Source organism: Sturnus vulgaris, chromosome 1 (assembly GCF_052056855.1).
Source record: "Sturnus vulgaris isolate bStuVul1 chromosome 1, bStuVul1.hap1, whole genome shotgun sequence".
Lineage (NCBI taxonomy): Eukaryota > Metazoa > Chordata > Aves > Passeriformes > Sturnidae > Sturnus > Sturnus vulgaris.
In genome coordinates this window covers 93053363-93071415 of record NC_142243.1, presented here as the reverse complement: position 1 = coordinate 93071415, position 18053 = coordinate 93053363, and the positions used below count along the sequence as shown (strand labels likewise).

The 18053-nt window shown below is 42.3% G+C and overlaps 1 protein-coding gene across 1 annotated transcript in view; it reads left to right on the top strand.

Moving 5' to 3' along the window:
* Window positions 1–6810: 6810 nt before the first annotated feature.
* The window catches only part of TERT (telomerase reverse transcriptase), a 30237-nt gene continuing 18994 nt past the window's right edge, over window positions 6811–18053 (top strand). The window contains exons 1-4 of the mRNA XM_088171831.1: window positions 6811–7116; window positions 8171–10082; window positions 13033–13228; window positions 17452–17641. Of these exons, the coding sequence (XP_088027957.1) occupies window positions 6811–7116; window positions 8171–10082; window positions 13033–13228; window positions 17452–17641 (2604 nt within the window). The remainder of the gene's footprint in view (window positions 7117–8170; window positions 10083–13032; window positions 13229–17451; window positions 17642–18053) is intronic.

The following is an 18053-nucleotide window of genomic DNA, read 5'->3' as shown; positions in this document are numbered from 1 at the left end:
ACTGCTTACAACTTTTCCTTATAGTACGATTTAAAACAGGTGGGAAAGGACTTGAGGAGGCTGCCCACTACCAGCACTTCCTCTTATCTGTCTTACAATGCTAATTATGCTTTCCTGATAGTCCTGTGTAAGACCCTCTTGAGTGAATAAATATAACGATAGGTATTGAGAAAGGGAGCCAGAAAAAGCGCAGCCTTCGCAGATGCCGAATGATAGTCTCTGACCCCCTCTCCCACTGAGAGAAGTTTGGCCCTGTGTGAGGATCGATGCACTTTTCCAGTGGTTACAGAAATATAAAAAAAAGACATTAAGTTGTTAGAGAGCATCAAAGGAGGGCAATGAGGATGGTGAAGAGCTTGGAGAGGAAGCTTTATGAGGAGCAGTTTGAGGTCACTTGGTCTGTTCAGCCTGGAGAAAAGGAGACTGAGGGGATACTGCATCGCAGACCAAAACTTCCTTGTGAGGGGAAATAAAGGGGAACGTTCTGATTACCTCACTCTCTTGACCAGTGAAAGGACTTGAGTAAACAGCATGAAGCTGAGTCAGGGGAGGTTTAGGTTGGCTGTTAGGAAAAAGTGTTTCACCCAGAGGATGGCTGGGAAAGGTAATATGCTCCCCAGGGAAGTGGTCACAGTACCAGCCTAACAGAGTTCAAGAAGCATTTGGACAGTGCTCTCAGACACATAGGGTCAGTCTTAGGAATGGTTCTGGGTAGGGCCAGGAGTTGGATTTGATCATCCTGATGGGTCCCTTCCAACTCAACATGTTCTATTATTTTATGTAAGAATTTTCTCTTAGTATAAAGGGAGAACTGTGATGTCTTCTTTTTAAGGATATCTGGAGCTAATCAGTTTGCTTCATTTTTTTCTTTAAACCATCCTATTTCTTACTGCTCCTTTTAATAGTGGGTCCCTAAAAATCCTGGTTTTTATTGGTTTTTTTCTAATTATTCTTTTTAGAACCCCTCCTCCTTCATCAGAAGGAAAAAATAATTCAAAAGTTACTTTTAACACTGGAGCATTGTAGCTTATGCCTGCCTGTGTTTGGTTAAAAGAGTAGGATAGCTTCTCACCTGGTGCCTCCAGCTTTCTGTTTAGTGGTACTCTGTCCTTTTAGTCCTTGCCATGTGGTACCCGTAAAATGTCTTGCAAGCTGTTTTGAGTCTATGTATGTATTTGGGTATAGTTGTGTCTCAGTTTCTGTCCCTTAAGGTTCTTTTTTTTCATCTACAGCTCCATAATCCATATTAAGAGAGAGCTCTGATGGTTGCCTTCATTATGATTTGTCTTTCTATTTCTTGCACATCTGCAAAGACTATCTTACTCTTATTTTGGACTTTGAAAAGTTGACTGTGAACATTTTTACCAGGCACTATTTGCCTGTAGCAGTCTCTAGCCCCCGGTTAGTCTGTGTCAAGCAGCTGAAAGCCAGGCATTTCATTAGTGTGGTTCGTCTGTGTGCTTTGGCCCTGCTAATCACAAGCCAAATGTGACCAGGGAGCAACTGGGAATGAAAAATGCCAGTTTCTCCACTCATGAGATACTAGAGAAGAAGAGGTTAGAATGGGTTGCAGGTCAGTGAAAAAAAGAAAAGAAAAAAGGAAAGAAAAAAGGAAAGAAAAAAGGGGGAAAAAAGAAGAAAAGAAAAAATAAAAGAGAGAAAAGAAAAGAAAAGAAAAGAAAAGAAAAGAAAAGAAAAGAAAAGAAAAGAAAAGAAAAGAAAAGAAAAGAAAAGAAAAGAAAAGAGAGGAAAAGAAGAAAAGAAAACCCAAAAAGAAAAATGATGCAAATTTAAGCAATTACGCCACCAACCAACAGATGCACAGCCTCTCCCGGAGCATCTTCTCTCCCCTGCCCCCTAATCTCCCCTCACTTTTTATGCATATGTTATGGAATGTCCCTTGGATCAGTTGGAGTCAGCTTTCCCATCCGTGTCATCTCCCAAATTCCTGTGCACCCCCAGCCTCCTCACTGGTGGAGTGGTGAAGGGAGCAGAATAGGCTCTGTAAACATTGCTCAGCAATAACAAAAACATCTCTGTGTTATCCAGACTCTTTCTGGCACAAATTCAAAATATAGCTCTGTAATAACTAGTATGAAGATATTTAACTCTACCCCAGTCAAAACCAGCACATGGAAAATTAATTTCCCCTCAAACTCCTTTATTGAAAGGCAGTGTGAAATCTGAGGAAGAATATGCCTGAGAAAGAGCAAAGTGATACATTTGGGCATAGCTGGCTGCCAGCCAAGAGGCTGAGATAAGGATCAAAGAACTTGGGGAGGAAATACTGGAACTGATGTGTGTAAAGTAGCACTGAGCATTTGTTAAACAGAATAGAAAAGTTCAGTGTTTGATGGGCACAAAGTATGTCTGATGCAATTAAGACCTGACTTCAAGGAGGCAAATGTGGGAGGAAAGGAAGGGCTGAAAATCTGTTTCAAGGAGCAATAAGCAAGTAAGGAGAAGCTGAATCAAACAGTAAGTCTGGGGCTGGTGTTAGAAGAGTGATGCTATTCAGGAACCATCACACAGTGTGAGAGGCACAGTGGCCTGGGAAAAGCATTTAGGAGGTGAAGGGACCGCCACAGCTTTGAGGGAGAGTCCCAATCCAGAGGATTGTGGTGGACAGACATGAGAAGAGCCAGACCCATGTAAGTCTGGTATCTGTGATAATAGTGCAAGAAAGGGCTTGTTTCCCCACACCACATGCCCTCTGCACAGGTCGAGCCAGGAAACCAAATCACTCCTCCTTTACCAAGACTATTGTAAAGAAAACAAATACTGCAGATGCAAGCCAACGAAGAGCAAATTACTATCACAACAGGCTTCATTCCACAGCAGATAAAAGTAATGACATGTGACAGATGCTCTAAAAAGGGATTACACCTAGCAGCTGGTTAAGATGAAAAGATGTCCTTGATTAAAGGCACATGACTGTATGATCTGTCTCAAGCATTAGCCTCAGGTGAGATGGGCACCAAGATCAGCCACACTAGCTGAAGATCCCCTAGTCAGTGATGATTCAGACTGGTTGATATGATGGGCCAAAAAGGAGTGTTACTCTGACAAATTATACTGGGTCTGGCAAGGATAGAGTTACCTTTCTTCAAAGCAGTCTGTTTGTGTTCTGCTTTGGGTCTGTGACTAACAGACAACACACTCGTGTCTTGGTATTGCTAAGCAGCACTTGGACAGCATCAGGATTTCTTTTTTCCCACTTTGCCTCCACCATGAGCAGACTGGGGTCGGCAAGAAACTGAGAGTGGGCAAAGCTGGGACAACTGACCTGAAATGACCAAAGGAATGTCCCCTTGTATCATATAACGTCATCCTCAGCAAATGCAATGTTAACTCCTCCAATGTGCCATAGTTATCCACTTGTCCACTGAATCCATTCTCTACAGTCAATTTTCACAGCTGAGTCCTCAGATTTACTGCTAGGTAGTCGTCATGATATCCTTTGGGATCCTTGATGTCAGGTTGCGTATTTTCATAGTGACGCATTCATAGAAACATTCTGGCTTGACATGTGCAATCACTGAGTTCCTTTAAACTCACTGGTAATTACCATCTAATTATAGAGACTAACTGATTTTTGAAATTTTTTTCCTCTTTCTTGAACAACATAATTCACTCAACTTGAGCCTGAGACTGTTCATACTCTGTGTAAAGATTTGACACGGGAGCCTCCCTCAAGTTCCTCAGTATTGCCACGATTGTCCTAAGTGTTCCTTCTCTATTTTTGCATTATAGACTTCCAGGCAAGCTGTTCCACTTCTGATGTTTTACGTTTCTTTCAACTTTGAGAAGTTATTCATCAAACTAATCTGATATTTTTTGATTTGTTTTTCACTTTTCTATTTTAACACATCTTCAAATTTTTGAAAGACACCTTACTTCTTCATCTTATGACATTTCTTGTTAGTTTCCTTTAGCCTTTTCAAATGGAGCTTTGAAAATAGAGACACATTTGCAGAAAGCCTGCCTCTTTAAGTGGCCATTCCTGAAGCTGGACCCAAACATAACATCTCATTTCCTTTCACTTTGTTGCTTGACCATAAAAAACCTTTATTTTTATCATTCCATTATCATCATCCATTCCCAGGATAACTCCCTTTCACAGAAACTGGTTGTAAAGCAGGATATGGATAAGGTTAAGTATGCCTTGAAGCATAAATTTTGTTGAGGAGAACTGTGACCCCATTATTTGTCCAGATCTGGGTTCTCAGTAAAAGAGTAATATATTGTAGTGAGCACAGAGAACTTTTCACTAAGGGTCACTAAGGTGATTAGGGAGCAGAACAATCTGACATATGAGGAGATTGTGTGACAGCTGGGATTATTTAGCTCAAGGAGGAAAGGCTCAGTGGGGATCATATCAAAGTGAATAAATACAAGATGGGTCCATACTCTTCTCAGTGGTATCCAATATCAGGATAAGAGGCAGTGGGCACAAATTAAAAGAGAAGAAATCCCATTTAAACACGATTTTTTAAAAAAAGTGTGATAAAGCACTGGAGCAGGTTGCCTAGTGAGAGGTTGTGGAGTCTCCATCCTTGAGGGTATTAAAGCCTGATTTGACATGGCACTTGGCGATTTGCTCTAAGTGAACCTGCTTTGGGCAGCAGGGTGGAATAGACACTTCTATAGAGCTCTTTCAGCCTCAGCTATTCTATGTCTCTGTGATTCTATTATTTTCCTTATTCATCCTGCCACCCCTCTAAAAAAAACCCCAAAAGCAAAATAATTAAACTTACTCTTTTTCCATGTTACTTGATTGCCCCTCTCCCTCCTGAATTCTCTCCCCAGCTCAATGGTCGACACACAGAAAAACACCTGTGAAAAGAAAGAGGAAAGACCCTCCCTTAGCTTGGCTGCAGCAGTCCTCCCCCCCTCCACCACTGCTGTGCTCATTGCCACCAAGCAGGCATCAGGAAGAGGCACAGGCATAAACCTGCCAGCAGCTGGCAGAGATTAATTAACCCCTTTTTCTTCCTTTTCCTCTTACTTTCTTCCTGAACATGTTTCTCACAGGAAATGGTGAACCTTGTGTTTGCCACAGGCAACATTCTACCTTAAGAGTGCTGTCACCTTTGGAGCAATGGAGACATTGGGGGAAATACATGTGAAATAGATCCTTCAGAGGTCAGACCAAGGATATCAGCTTTATCCCTACCCGAGGTGCAGATGCTGATGGATTCAGACTGTCTACAAATCCCCTGCCCCTCAGTATGCAGTGGCAGTGCAGTATTTCAGTTACAGCCCCTCTGAGGTCCCATGAAGCCTGGTGTTACTGCTCTCCCTCCCTTGGGAATGCCAGCTGGTGCCTATCTCTGTTAAGGGCTAAAAGCTACTGGCAAGCAGGCAGTGCTGAACTGAAACTGATGTAGGAATGCCTCAACTTGTAGGTCACAAGGTGCCAGAGAGGTGACTCCTCAGCCATGCTGATATTAGGAGAGCTGCTTTGCTCCCAGGAAGAAATTAATTGTTTGAGTAGGAAAGGAGGCCAGTCGTCCATGAGTGGTGGAATGCTGACCTCACTCCCTAGTCTGTAAAGGCTTCCCTTCGCTTGAGGAAGGGAAGGTACACATTGCTCTGCCTCAGTAGACCCACAACTTCTACATGTCAGTCCCTGCCACTGGTGAGAATTACTCATTGCATGGCACCACCAGTACCAGGGACAAGACTGTCCACGGGGACACTAACATCTCCTTTCACCCAGTAACACACCTTCTCTACGATGGGATCTGTTGGATGATTCCTCTCAAAGATGAGGTACTCTCTAATCTTTGGGAAGAAGAGAACTCATATTTCTGCAGGATACTCACAACAACCTAACTATGAAGCCTGGGTAGAAGATGGTCACCTCACAGTCCATGGTAGAGTGCCTACTCCATCTTGCCTATTTACTCAAAAGTCCTGGGATTGTTGAATTTATGTGATGTGTCATGTCACATCTCCTTGCAAAGGTTTTTGGAAATTCAAGTAGCATAAATCAACCAGATGACCATAATTTTCATGTCTTTCCAACACTTGACAGAACGCAAGAGCAGGACTCATTATGGGAGCAATTTTGGCTGAGCAATTTGTATTTCTTCCAGCATCCCCTAATTCTGTTATCGCACAGATATTTCACATATATTGTCTTTGCACATGGCAAGAGGGTTGGAAACAAATGAACTTTGAAGTCCCTTCCAACCCAAATCATGCTATAATTCTAGGATTTCTACTAATTCACTTGGAACATAAATAGGTCCTAGAGACCTGCATTTCCCCAGGACTCTACTGCAATCCCTTTCATAGTCTGGCATCAAGTTTTCTATCATGAAGTCTTCAGATACCAAGGCAAGTTTGGAGCAGGAGGTTACACATTACCGCAAGCGATTTGGCTTCTTCATTCATGAGTTTGATGAAAGAAAAAACAAAAAACCAAAAAACAGGGGGAGCCACTTCGGTATTTTTATGGTTTAGTGTGTTTAACTCCACCATAATCTCTCTTGGAGTTGCTCTTATTTCAGATAGATCCTCAATGGAGCGCTGATCCTGAGGAAAAGAAGCGCTCCTCGGAGAGGACTCCTCCCGCGGCGCGCCCTCCGGGGAGCTGGACAGCGGCCCCCGGCCCCGCCCGGCCCGCCCCGGCCCCGCCCGGCCCGGCCCGGCCCCGCCCCGTCACCGCCTCCCCGCCGCCACGCGGAGGGTACCGGCACGCCGCGGCTTTAAAAGGATGGTTTGCCTGCCTTCTTATTCTCCCGCCTCTGCAGCTAATGCCTTGATGTGTTCGTTCGTTCACCGCTAAGCAGCTGCTCCGCGATGCCCGGCGGGCGAGCGGCACCGTCGGAGGGGCGCCGCGGCGGCCCCAGGTGGCCCCATGCCTTCTTTGGCCGCGGCATGGCGGGCTGGGAGCCTTTCACGGCCGTGGTCTCCGCGCTGCGCCGCTGCTACGCCGAGGCCGTCCCGCTGGAGACCTTCGTCCGGCGGCTGGGGGACGGCGGCGCCGGGGACGCCGAGGTGCTGCGGGCCGACGACGGCTCCGGCTACCGCACCTTCGTGGGGCAGTGCCTCGTGTGCGTCCCCCGCGGCGCCCGCCCCATCCCGCGGCCCTTCACCTTCCAGCAGGTAGGAAGGGGCCCGGGGGCGAGGGGCTTCCGCCCTCGCCGAGCAGCGAGAGCCTTGCCGGGGCTTCCCGGGGACGGCGCTTCCCGCGCCCCGTGTGTGCGGGGGCGGCGCGGCGGCCCTTGGCCCCTCACGGCTGCTGCCGGCCGAGCCCGGCCCGCTCCCACAGCCATCCGCCCCTCATCCCGGCCCCAGCGCCAGCGGGAAACGCTCGGAACCAGCCCCTGCCTCTCCTTGGGGCTGGGAGAGCAAGGCCCAGGTGCCGGCCCGGGGCGAGCGGGTAGCGCTGCGGGTCTGTGTGCGTGGGGCTCCCTGACTGCCCGCCTGCCCATGTGCAGAGGGATGAACTAGCCGAATGTGGCCCGGGAGCGACTGGGGATGGAGAGTGCCCCACTCTTGAGAGATTGGAGAAGAGGCGGGTGGAACGGGCTGCTGGTCGGGGTTTAAGCGGAGGAAAAGCTTTTCAGAGAGGGGAAGACCACTTTTTTCTTAGCGCCGTATGAGCAAAAATGTGCTGTGGTAGGAAGCAGATATTGCAAGCCCAGGACGACTTGTTAAATGGGTTTTGGAATTGTGTGCCGAGTCGTTTAGTTGAGTTTTCCTTCACATGAAAGGAAATGGAGGCCTCAAGAAAATTAGCGTTAGTTCCCTGGAGGTTGGAGCCTGCGCGAGCACGTATGTACGGATGTGTGCCTGCAAACGTGGATCTGCGAACACGGATTCACGGGAGGCAGTGGAGTCTGAACTGCTGAGGGACTCAAGGGGAATAGTGTAGGGCGTTTCCTGGACATAAAAGCCAGGATCAAAAGGGCAGATGGTAAAAAGACTTCCTTCAAGTCATCGGCTTACGTTGCTGCGTGTTAACATCGTTAACATCTTACATTACGATTGGAAAATCTGAATTTTTGAGTATGATGCTTGTGAATCATTAATACTGTTTTGGAAGCTGATGGCTAGGGCTGTGTATCTTTGCACGTGTTTTTATTTGAAGTGTATATTGTGGTTTATGGAGGAGTAAGTGAAGAAAGCTAATTTTCTTTTTTCTTTGTTTCCTCAGTTATCTAGTCAGAGTGAAGTTACCTCAAGAGTCGTTCAGAGACTGTGTGAAAAAAAGAAGAAGAATGTCCTCGCATATGGATACTCCTTACCAGATGAAAACAGTTCTCAATTCCCAGTCGTGCCACTGTCAAAGATACACAGCTACCTGCCCAATACTGCCACAGAAACTCTTTGTATCAGCGGCTTCTGGGAGACACTGTTGAGCCGGATAGGGGATGATGTGATGATGTATTTACTGGAACACTGCGCCGTCTTTATGCTGGTTCCCCCTAGTAATTGTTACCAAGTTTGTGGGCAACCGGTTTATGAACTTATTTCATATAATGTAGACTCACCCCTGGTGTTTTTTAGACAAAGGTTCTCAAAGTATAAATGTACTAGCTTGCTTAAATATGTGCGAAAAAGGCTTATGTTTCATAGAAAGTATCTTTTAAAGTCATATGAATGGAAGTACAGACAAGGATGTGAAGATAATGTCTCCATGAGAATGAGAAATGAAGGCAAAAACAAGAGACAAAACTTAGTACCCACTGACCAGTGTTCTGCAAAAGCTGTTTCTAAAGCAGGCAAACAGATCAGAATGGTTACTGAACATCAGGAAAAACAGAGTAGCTCCGGTTCATGTGTTTCAGCTACAGCTCCATCTCAAAAAAGGAAGATTCATAGAGAGCAACCTGAAATTCCAGCCAAGAGGGCAAAAATAGGGGAGAAAGTGAGAGAGGAAAAGGCTTGTAATCTTGTTCCTGATCTAAACCAAAATAGTTCCGAGACACCTGAAACTGAATATGTAGCACCACGTTCTGAAAGTGTCATTAAAACCCCCCATATTTCTGAAAGAAGTAATAGTGCTGTGTCTGGTCCTTCTTTAGTTCACACGTCTCGCGGCAGGGGGAAGTTTTTGGCAGGTAAAAGCTATCTTCTGCAGAGACTTCAGCGTAACAAACCTTTAGGCTCCAACACTGAAATGCAAGCAGAAACGCACAGGAAAAGAGTAGAGATGCATACCTATGAATCTCAGTTGCCTTCGGGAGAAACCGAACCCATGGAGGGTACCTCAAAATGCAGAGGGCGGGAAAGTCCCCAACCTCATTTATCAAAGAAGTTACCAAATAGACTTCTGAGTTCTGCAGTATACATTGAGAGGAAGTCTCTTCTGTATTCTTGCAGGAGTTTCCATGAATGTTTTCCTAAATCATTTCTATTGAATCGCTTGCAGGACTCTCAGGCAGGTGGAAGACGGCTTATAGAAGCTATATTCTTAAGCCAAAATCAGGTGCAGCAAAGGCATAACCAAAGTCTGCCAAAACGCCGCAAGCGGAGAAAGAAGGCGTTGCCCAAACGCTACCGGCAAATGAGGCATACATTTCAGCAATTGCTAAAGAACCATGGAAAGTGTGCTTACTTAGCTCTCTTGAGAAAAAATTGCCCCGTTCGGATATCTGAAATCAGTATGAGAAAAATCAATCTATCTTGTCAGGCAGCCTTGCCTGGGGAAGCAGAGGTTCAGAAGCAAGCAGAACAGTTTGGGAAAGAGCCTACTAAGTGTGTGTCAAGCAGCAGATGTGAATCTGGTCATACTAATGTGCCAGACAACTTAGGTGCTCCCGTTGCAGAATCTCTGCGCGGGGAGTTGTTGCCGAGTGAGGAGCAAAACCCGGGAGAGGCACGAGATGCAGCCCTCAGGGAGCTCCTCAAGCAGCACAGCAGCTACTGGCAGGTGTACATGTTTGTGAGGGATTGCCTGGAGAAGGTCATCCCTGCTGAGCTTTGGGGTTCATACCACAACAAGTGCCGGTTCCTAAAAAATGTCAAAATGTTCATTTCCAGGGGGAGGTTTGCTAAGGTTTCATTGCAGGAGTTGATGTGGAGGATGAGAGTGAATGACTGCATGTGGCTTCGTCTAGGCAAAGGTACTTCTTATATTAACGAATTAAATGGTGAGACTGTTAGATGATTGATGTTCATGTTTAAGGTGGGAAGGGGAGGATATTGAATCTGGACTCAGAATTGCTGAGTTCATTGGTAATAACCATAGCTGAGAGAGCAAACATAGTAGTGTTTGTAACTGATGGTAGAAGGACACTTAAGCTTGTCTTCCTTCCAAAACTTGTTTGAATTCATGATGTTTGTGTTTAAAAGAATGACATTTTCATAAACATGAATTCAGAACCTGGGCTGAACAAAAAACCAACACTCTTTCCTATCCACTCCTACTATCCAAATTGCAGTAACTCTGAAAATCCATTAAGGTATGACCTAAGCATGTTAGGAATAAACTGCCTGTTTGTTACTGTAAGAGTTCAGAAATAGCTAAAAGCAAATTAAGACTCTTGCAGTAGCATGTGTTCCTCTGCTATGGGAGTGAATAAAACCAGGTTTTTTTTATTCCTCACATCAACCCTATGAGAAAGATGTGAATATGAGACCTATTCAATACAGGGATTGCCTACTATAGAATCACAGAATGGTTTGGATTGGAAGTGACCTGAAAGACCTAGTTCCAGCCTCCCTCCAATGGGCAGGAACACCTTCCACTAGACCAGGTTGCTCAGAACCCCATTCAACCTGTCCTTGAACACTTCCAGGGCTAGGACATGCACAACCACCTGGAGCAATCTGTTCCAGTGCCTTACCAGCCTCACAGTAAAGAATTTCTTCCTAATATCTAATCTAAACCTACTTTGTTTCGGTTTAAAACCTTTCCCCCTTGTCCTGTTACTACATATCAGTGTAAAAATAGCTGTCATCATCTGTCACCTTTTCTAGAGCCCTTCTCTAGGATCAAGAGAGCCTTACTGAGCACTGCTTCAGCCTGGCTAATTGGTGATGCAGAAGTCTCCAGGCCAAGCGTTCCCTAGCTAAAAAGCTTTCATTAGGGCAACAGCTGATTGCTCCAGATTGTGTATTAATCCATTTCTGTTTAATCTTCTTTTCAAATGGCAGGTGAATCTTCCTTTCCTTGAGTTTGTTCTTCAGACACTATCCTAGGATTTAAATCTAGGCTGAAGCTGTGGTTCTGGGGTTGGTTGCTGTAGGATCTAGTGCATATTTTCATTTTTCTATGCTTCTGTTCTTCATCTATTCAATATGGATTGCACTCTCTTAGCTGGTATACTTACAGTGTTTATTCTTACCTGGTATTGTACTTGGATCCTACAGTAATGTGAGCTGGAAATGTTATTCTTTTGTTAAAAGGTGCGGTAAATTCTGGAACTGTTACAGGTTCTTTCAAGTGTAGGAGGGAAATCAAAAGTCTGATGTTTGAGAACTGATGTCAAAAATAAGGGAGGTTACACTTTCATAAGAAACTCTTAATTCTAGGAAACAGTATTTCTTTATTCAGAAATGGTGGTTCAAAACCACACTTTCCAAAATGCTGAGGAGTTAAATATTTAAAAAGACTTTACTGTAAAATATGTGTTTGATTCATAGTAATTTGAAGCATGTTATCTTTGGAAAATATAATGCCTTCTTCTTCTCTGGCCATATTCCAGGTAAAGCAATATATAGGCTTATTTTAATTTTCATGGAAGTACTCTCATGTGCTTGATGTTTAAACATGCTCTAAATTGCTTTGCTGCACTGTAAGTGGTGTTGTTTTTTCCTCCAAAAGTAGTAGTGGTCTTTTTGACAATTTCCTGAATTGTAGTAATTGTTTACATCTGTTGTCAAGAACTTAGAAAAGAAATAATCTATTTCCAGAGCAGCTACCTATCAGCATCCTGATTCAACTGCATATTGCAACTCTTCAGTTAGAGAGTTTTCCAACTCTGAAATTTTTCCCTGATGTTAACTGGCTTCCGTTGAAGTAGTAGTAGTCTCTTTTTAAGTTCTGTAAATACATGAAAATGTCTCTGCCCTGGAGCATGCAAAAACCAAACAGATTAGAAAACTGAAAAATTATTTCCATTTGATAAATTTTACTGTCAGGTCTGTTGCATCAAAATTAAGCTGTTTTTAACACACTCATGCCATAACCATGATTTGTACTAAGCAAGCTAGCTAAACTAGTATTTCTGTGTAGTTTGTTTTAGAATCTTGTTTAGCATTTGGGCTAAATTCTACTCTTTAAATGTAATTAGAAAAATTATTATTGGAAGTTGGCCAAAACTATTGTAGCTCAGGGTCGTATTCATTGTTCATCTGTATTTAGACATAATTACAGATCTATGTGACCTTAAATTTGACAGTAGTTAGGAATGCTCTGTGTTCCTAATTGTTGTCCCATCTAAATATTGGAAGTACTGATGGACTTTGGGTGATCTGAATTTTTTCTTTGTTTTACTTTGACTGCAGTAATAAGTTTTATATAGGATGTCTGAAATAAATTCTAACCCTGGAATTAATTCGTTTTCACATAATTGGGAAATCTCAATATCATTCTTATCCCCAAATCATCCCAGTTTAATTTTGTTAATTTTTATAGTCTACCTAAGTTATTTTCAGTCTTTTGCTTCCTTTTTTTAGAAGTTTTATATTGTAGTAGGTTTCTTTCTTTTTATTTTATCTCTCATTTCACAATAATCTTGCCTTTGTGCATTAAAGGATATTGCACAATCAATATTGGGGGAAGAAAGTAAGTTTTTGGGCTACTATGGCATGTATTTGTATCTTCTATGTCAGTTTGTCACTGCAGATTAGTTCCTGTGTTTATACTTTAAGCTTGGGTCAGTTGCATTATAAAATGCCCCGAAAATCTGGAGTGGCATCTGTGTAGTTGTTTGTACTTACCTTTTTTCTTTCTAACGACCTCAAGCTAAGTCAAGAATTTTGTGCAAGTTTCTTGTTTGTGTGTTCTGTTTCTTTAATCATGCTAAGAATTGATAGTTGCTATAACTACCTTTGAATTGTTTATTGAAGGTGATTACTTTGTTCCTGCCGATGAACATTGTTTCCGTGAAGAACTTTTGGCCAAATTCCTATACTGGTTGATGGGTACCTATGTGGTTGAGTTGCTCAGATCATTTTTCTATATCACCGAGACGATGTTCCAGAAAAACATGCTCTTCTACTACCGAAAGTTTATCTGGGGCAAGTTACAGAACATTGGAATTAGGTAACACTAGAAAACTAATTAAACATTAATGGATATATAGAAATCATGTGTTTTGTAGTGTAAAGGTATATCTCTGCTTTATTACCCATTTATCTTCATTTTATTTGCTTCACTTCCCAGAGGAAAATTCAACCTGTGATTTTTAGCATGCAGAGTTTGTAATTTCAGAAATGTTTTGTGTAACAAAACTAATTCAAATTTAGATTTCTTTATTAGAAGAAAAATCTTTGGAATAATAATGTATGAAGAGGATTTAGTTATGATAAATCCATTTTTTATACCTTTTAACAATGAGTAAAGCATAGTGATAGAATCCCAAAGTAGCTTTGTGAAAGTTCATTTTAAAAATACTCAATTTGCTTTAACTACTTTAATTTAGAAACAGCAAAACCAAGACTATGCTGAAATGCTGTACTACTCTATTAATAAAAATCAGGCAGTATCCTAGTCGGTTTAGGATTTTGTTTGTTTGGTTTTTTGGTTTTTTTTTGAAGGCTAAGGGATTTAGAATCTGCAGCTCCTTTTTTTAGTATGGCTGGAATTCCGTGCTGGTTTTTTGGTCTTAAAAATGCATGCATTTAAGTTAGGGCATTATTTAAGGTAAAATTTTAAACAATTAAGTAAGAAAATAGGAAAGGCAATTCTAATGAACAGTGTTGTTCACCCATCTCCATAGTTCACATCTTTCAGGTTTTCATTATAAATCGCTGGTGTCTGAGAGAGCTTTGGAACTGTGAAAAATTAGCATACTTTGTCTTGTGTTTTAGTGGCTGTTTTGTATGATGAACCTTTTGCTTTTGCTCTTATTTCTTGGTCCAAAATGTTACATGTGTGATTTTTCCCCTCCTGCCCCATCACTCCCTGATTTCAGCATTTGTATCTTCAGTGCCACTCCTTGCATTAAATTTTTGTTTAACAAGTGTTTGCACTTAATGGGCTTTCTATCTTGTTTTGCAGTTGTAGCACAGAAAATAGCGCTTTAAATAGCAGTAGAATGTAATCTCCAGTCCCACATATTGTTTGTCTTGTCTTCAAACTAACAGCTGTAGTGTTGCAATTAGTGTTTTATGCAGTTTTAATGTACCTAAAGACTATTTTTGGCACAAAATATGATCAAGTACTGACTCTTACGTAGTAGAGATACAATAAAAAATAATAGAAGTAGCGAATAATAGATTTTTGTGAAGTTTGTGATTAAAAGAAAACAAATAACTTGGGATTTAGCTCTTTTGTTCATGTTCCCAGTTTCTCAGAAAAGGACAAGGTGCTCTGAACTCAAAGGACCTTAAGCTATGGTTTTATTTCTTATGATTCCCTCCCCTTTACTTCTGATTTCCTTACTATGCAGGAAGCCCCTTCTCGCCTTTGGCTTGGAAGATTCCTAAAACTGCAAGTAGTTGGAAACTGGAGAAACATTCCAAGGAAGTGCTGCCGCATGCTTGGCAAAGGCGTGTTCTAAGAACAGGATGTTTGCTCTTGGCTACAGCAGTCAGTTTATGTAGTTTAGGACTTTGAGTCTGATACCAGCAGCTGCAGTTAAGCTTCACTGACAGGGCTTTCAGTGCTGCTCTTTGAAGTGTGATGTGTTACATGAGGTCTGCCACGAGTCCAGCTTCCTGCATTCATACAGGTGGCCAGCTGCCAATTTCACATAGGAGGAAAGAAATTGGGGTACTGGAATATACGGGTGCTTCTGGCAGCCTTAAGCCATTTTGAGGCTGTTCAGACATTGTCTGCTCTTAATCAGCCAGGCACTGCTGGTGAAGCAGTGCCAAAGGCTGTTGGACTGTTTCTGTCTTCTCTGGAGGAAGAGTTTCTGGTGACCTCCGTTGTTGTTGTATTGCATGTTCTGTGGTTGTTCTGGTTCTGCTCAGCTGAAGCTGCTCAAGGCGGTTGCTCTGAGCTGGTTCAGCAGGAGGCATTGGTAGCCACTGATTCCTGTTGAGTTCCTTTGCATCCTCCTTTGGAGGAAGAGAGTGGATGGAACAGGCTGGACTGGAGTGCACCTGGACTTTACTTGTGAGCTTACCTTTGCAGAGACTGTGTTGTCATTAGGGAGTAAATGCTCATCTTGAAGGACTGTCCTTTTAAGTAGATCATCCTGGGCAGAATCCCACTCAAGGATATGAAGCAGGGTTCTGAGAGGGGTCCTGGATCTCTATATTAGCCTTGCTGTATTGGTAGAGATCAGAGTCATTGTACACAGACAACTTTATTAATTTTTGAAACAATACCAAACTTTATTCCCCAAATTAAAAGCAGAATTTACTAAGAAAAAATGAGTATTTTGTGACAGTTGCTTCAAGTTAAATAGCCTGCAGAATGTGAAGTTGTGTTTTAAAAATAATGAACCTGGTGTTATGGTGAGAGCACCTGTTTTCCTAAAACTTGTGCCCTCCTTGCCCTTGTCACACACAGTGGCTGCTGAGGATTAGAAACACTGCAGAAATTCTGAATCTTCACCATCAGATTGAGGTGAGATGTCAAAAGACAGCAGGACCATCCAGTCAAGTTCTTTCAAGTTTCAGTGCTTAACAGCATTGTGAGTGCCAGTGAGGGCAGCATCGTTCAGTGGCTGCTAGATTAATGCACATTCAAAATGATCAGTGCTGCTATAAATGCCATAAAATAAGCAATGAATATTGCTGCAGGCAAAATGACATCCAGTTCTCCAGCTGGCCAGAGGTAGTAGTGAAGATCTGCCAATAACTGGCCTTTGTCTCTACTTTCAAAGGAAGCCATATTTTTTAATATAGTGATAGGGATTAATTGGGTTTTTTTCCCTCTGGTCTTGAATGTGAGCTGTAAAGGGATGGAAATTTGATCATTGTTTCTTCTGTTGAACTGGAGTTACTTGTTTTGTCCTGGTTATCTGTCTAATAGTGTAGTAGATGATGTGTTCAGCAAAGAATGTAGTTCTATAAAGAACAGTGATCCCTCACTGTGGAAAAGCAATCCTTTCTGCTTTCCTTTGGGCAGCATCTGTACCAGGAGTTTAATTTGAAATGTTGAATATAAATCCTCAAAACTTTTCTCAGTAACTCAACTCACTGGCTCTGCATGCCACTATACCTTCTAGGTGTCATGCACTGTATCTCTCAGACCCCAAGCATCCCAAGCAGCTGGATCATGAGCTTGTGTTTGAGTTGTGTAGGTATACAAAAGAAGTGTTTGTGTGCCTCTCTTACCTGCATTCTTGGCTTCTCAGGTGTCTCCTAGAGCGTCTTTACCAGGTTTCTGCCATTGACCCACTGCCTTTTGTAATTAGTGTAGCCTCCTTTTGCTAAACCAGCTTGTTGGATTGTGTGGGATATAAAAAGTCTTTATGCAGATTTAGATTGACGTTCCTTCTTTTGTAAGGACTTGAATTGCCTCACTTACTTCCTGGGGTAATATTATAACTATTAGTCTGTAGGGCACATTTTGTCCATCTGAACAATGCAGGCAGTGCAGGAGATTGATCCAGGTTTTTTATATTGCAGGTAGGGTACTTTAACTCTTCATCTTAGATAAAAATGGGCTTTTGCTCCACCACCATTTCCTGATCTATTGTATGGAAAAGTATTGATTTTGATGAAGCCTCGTGGAACTGTAAATCCTGAAGGGAGGGATCTGAGAAGAAAACATATTTCCCATTAAGGTGAACTTGGGAAGCTCAGAGCCTGTGACTTAGGTGCCTTTGGTTTTTCATTATTTTCTGCTGTTTGCTTCAACTGATACCTGCTTGTCAAAGTCCTGGATACCTAAAGCCCTTATGTTGTTTGTTTATCCCAGTACGTGAATTACCTATAACTCCTAATAAGTGGTAGATCCTCCAACTGTTGGGAGTAAAACAGCCATTACAGTTTGTAAGTTCTTCCCAGGAGCTCTCATAGAATAGTTTTCAGAAGGTTCTTTTCAACTTTGTTAATGTATTTTAAACTTCTGAAACATGAGCAATATCCAACTTCCTGTTTCTTGTATAAAACATATTTCATAATGTTCATATGCATTCCACGATCTTAAATTTTAATTTGTGTTAAGAGGAGTTTTTATTTGCATCAAGCAGAAATGTGTGGTCTCTTATTGTATTACATTGTCATTAAGATACTGTGATATTGTTCTGAAATTCACAATTTCATGTCACTTTCTGTAGAGGTTAGTATTTGTACTATCTTAGAAAAATATTTGGCTTTAGTTTAGCTTTTCCTATTGCTTACACTAAGTGTGTATTTGTATTTTAGAAACCATTTTGTCAAAGTACAGCTACGGCCTCTGTCTTCAGAGGACATGGAAACTATCCGTCAAAAGAAATTTGTTCCTATGGCATCAAAGCTCCGGTTTATTCCCAAACCAAATGGATTGAGACCCATAGTAAAAGTGGATGGTGTTGTTGAACCACAAGCACTCAGCAAGGAAAGCAGAGAAAAGAAGGTTTTTATTTACTTCATTATTTTATGTGCATTTGATATAGGTAATTAATAGATGGAGTAAGGATTTTTGTTACATAAAGCTAGTTTCAACATGGTGGACTGTAACATTCTGATCAGAATGGCTGAATGGGTCTGTTGTAGCTTAGCTTCTCCCTTTCCAATGGTTAATTACCACAAGCCTCCAGTTCCAGAATCACAGACTTCTGTTTGCAAACCTCCCTTAAGGAAACGAGCCCAATAGAAAGGCACAGCTTCTAAGGTAATTTTGTTATTTTGATATGGGTGAGTCTGGCCTATTGGGATTTGCCTGAATAGTGATGGTGCATGTTGATCTGTGAAGCTGCCTGTGGAGCCAGTGAGCAGTGGTGAGCTGGGTATGTTACAGAAGAGGGTCTAAGGAAGGGCAAGGAAGC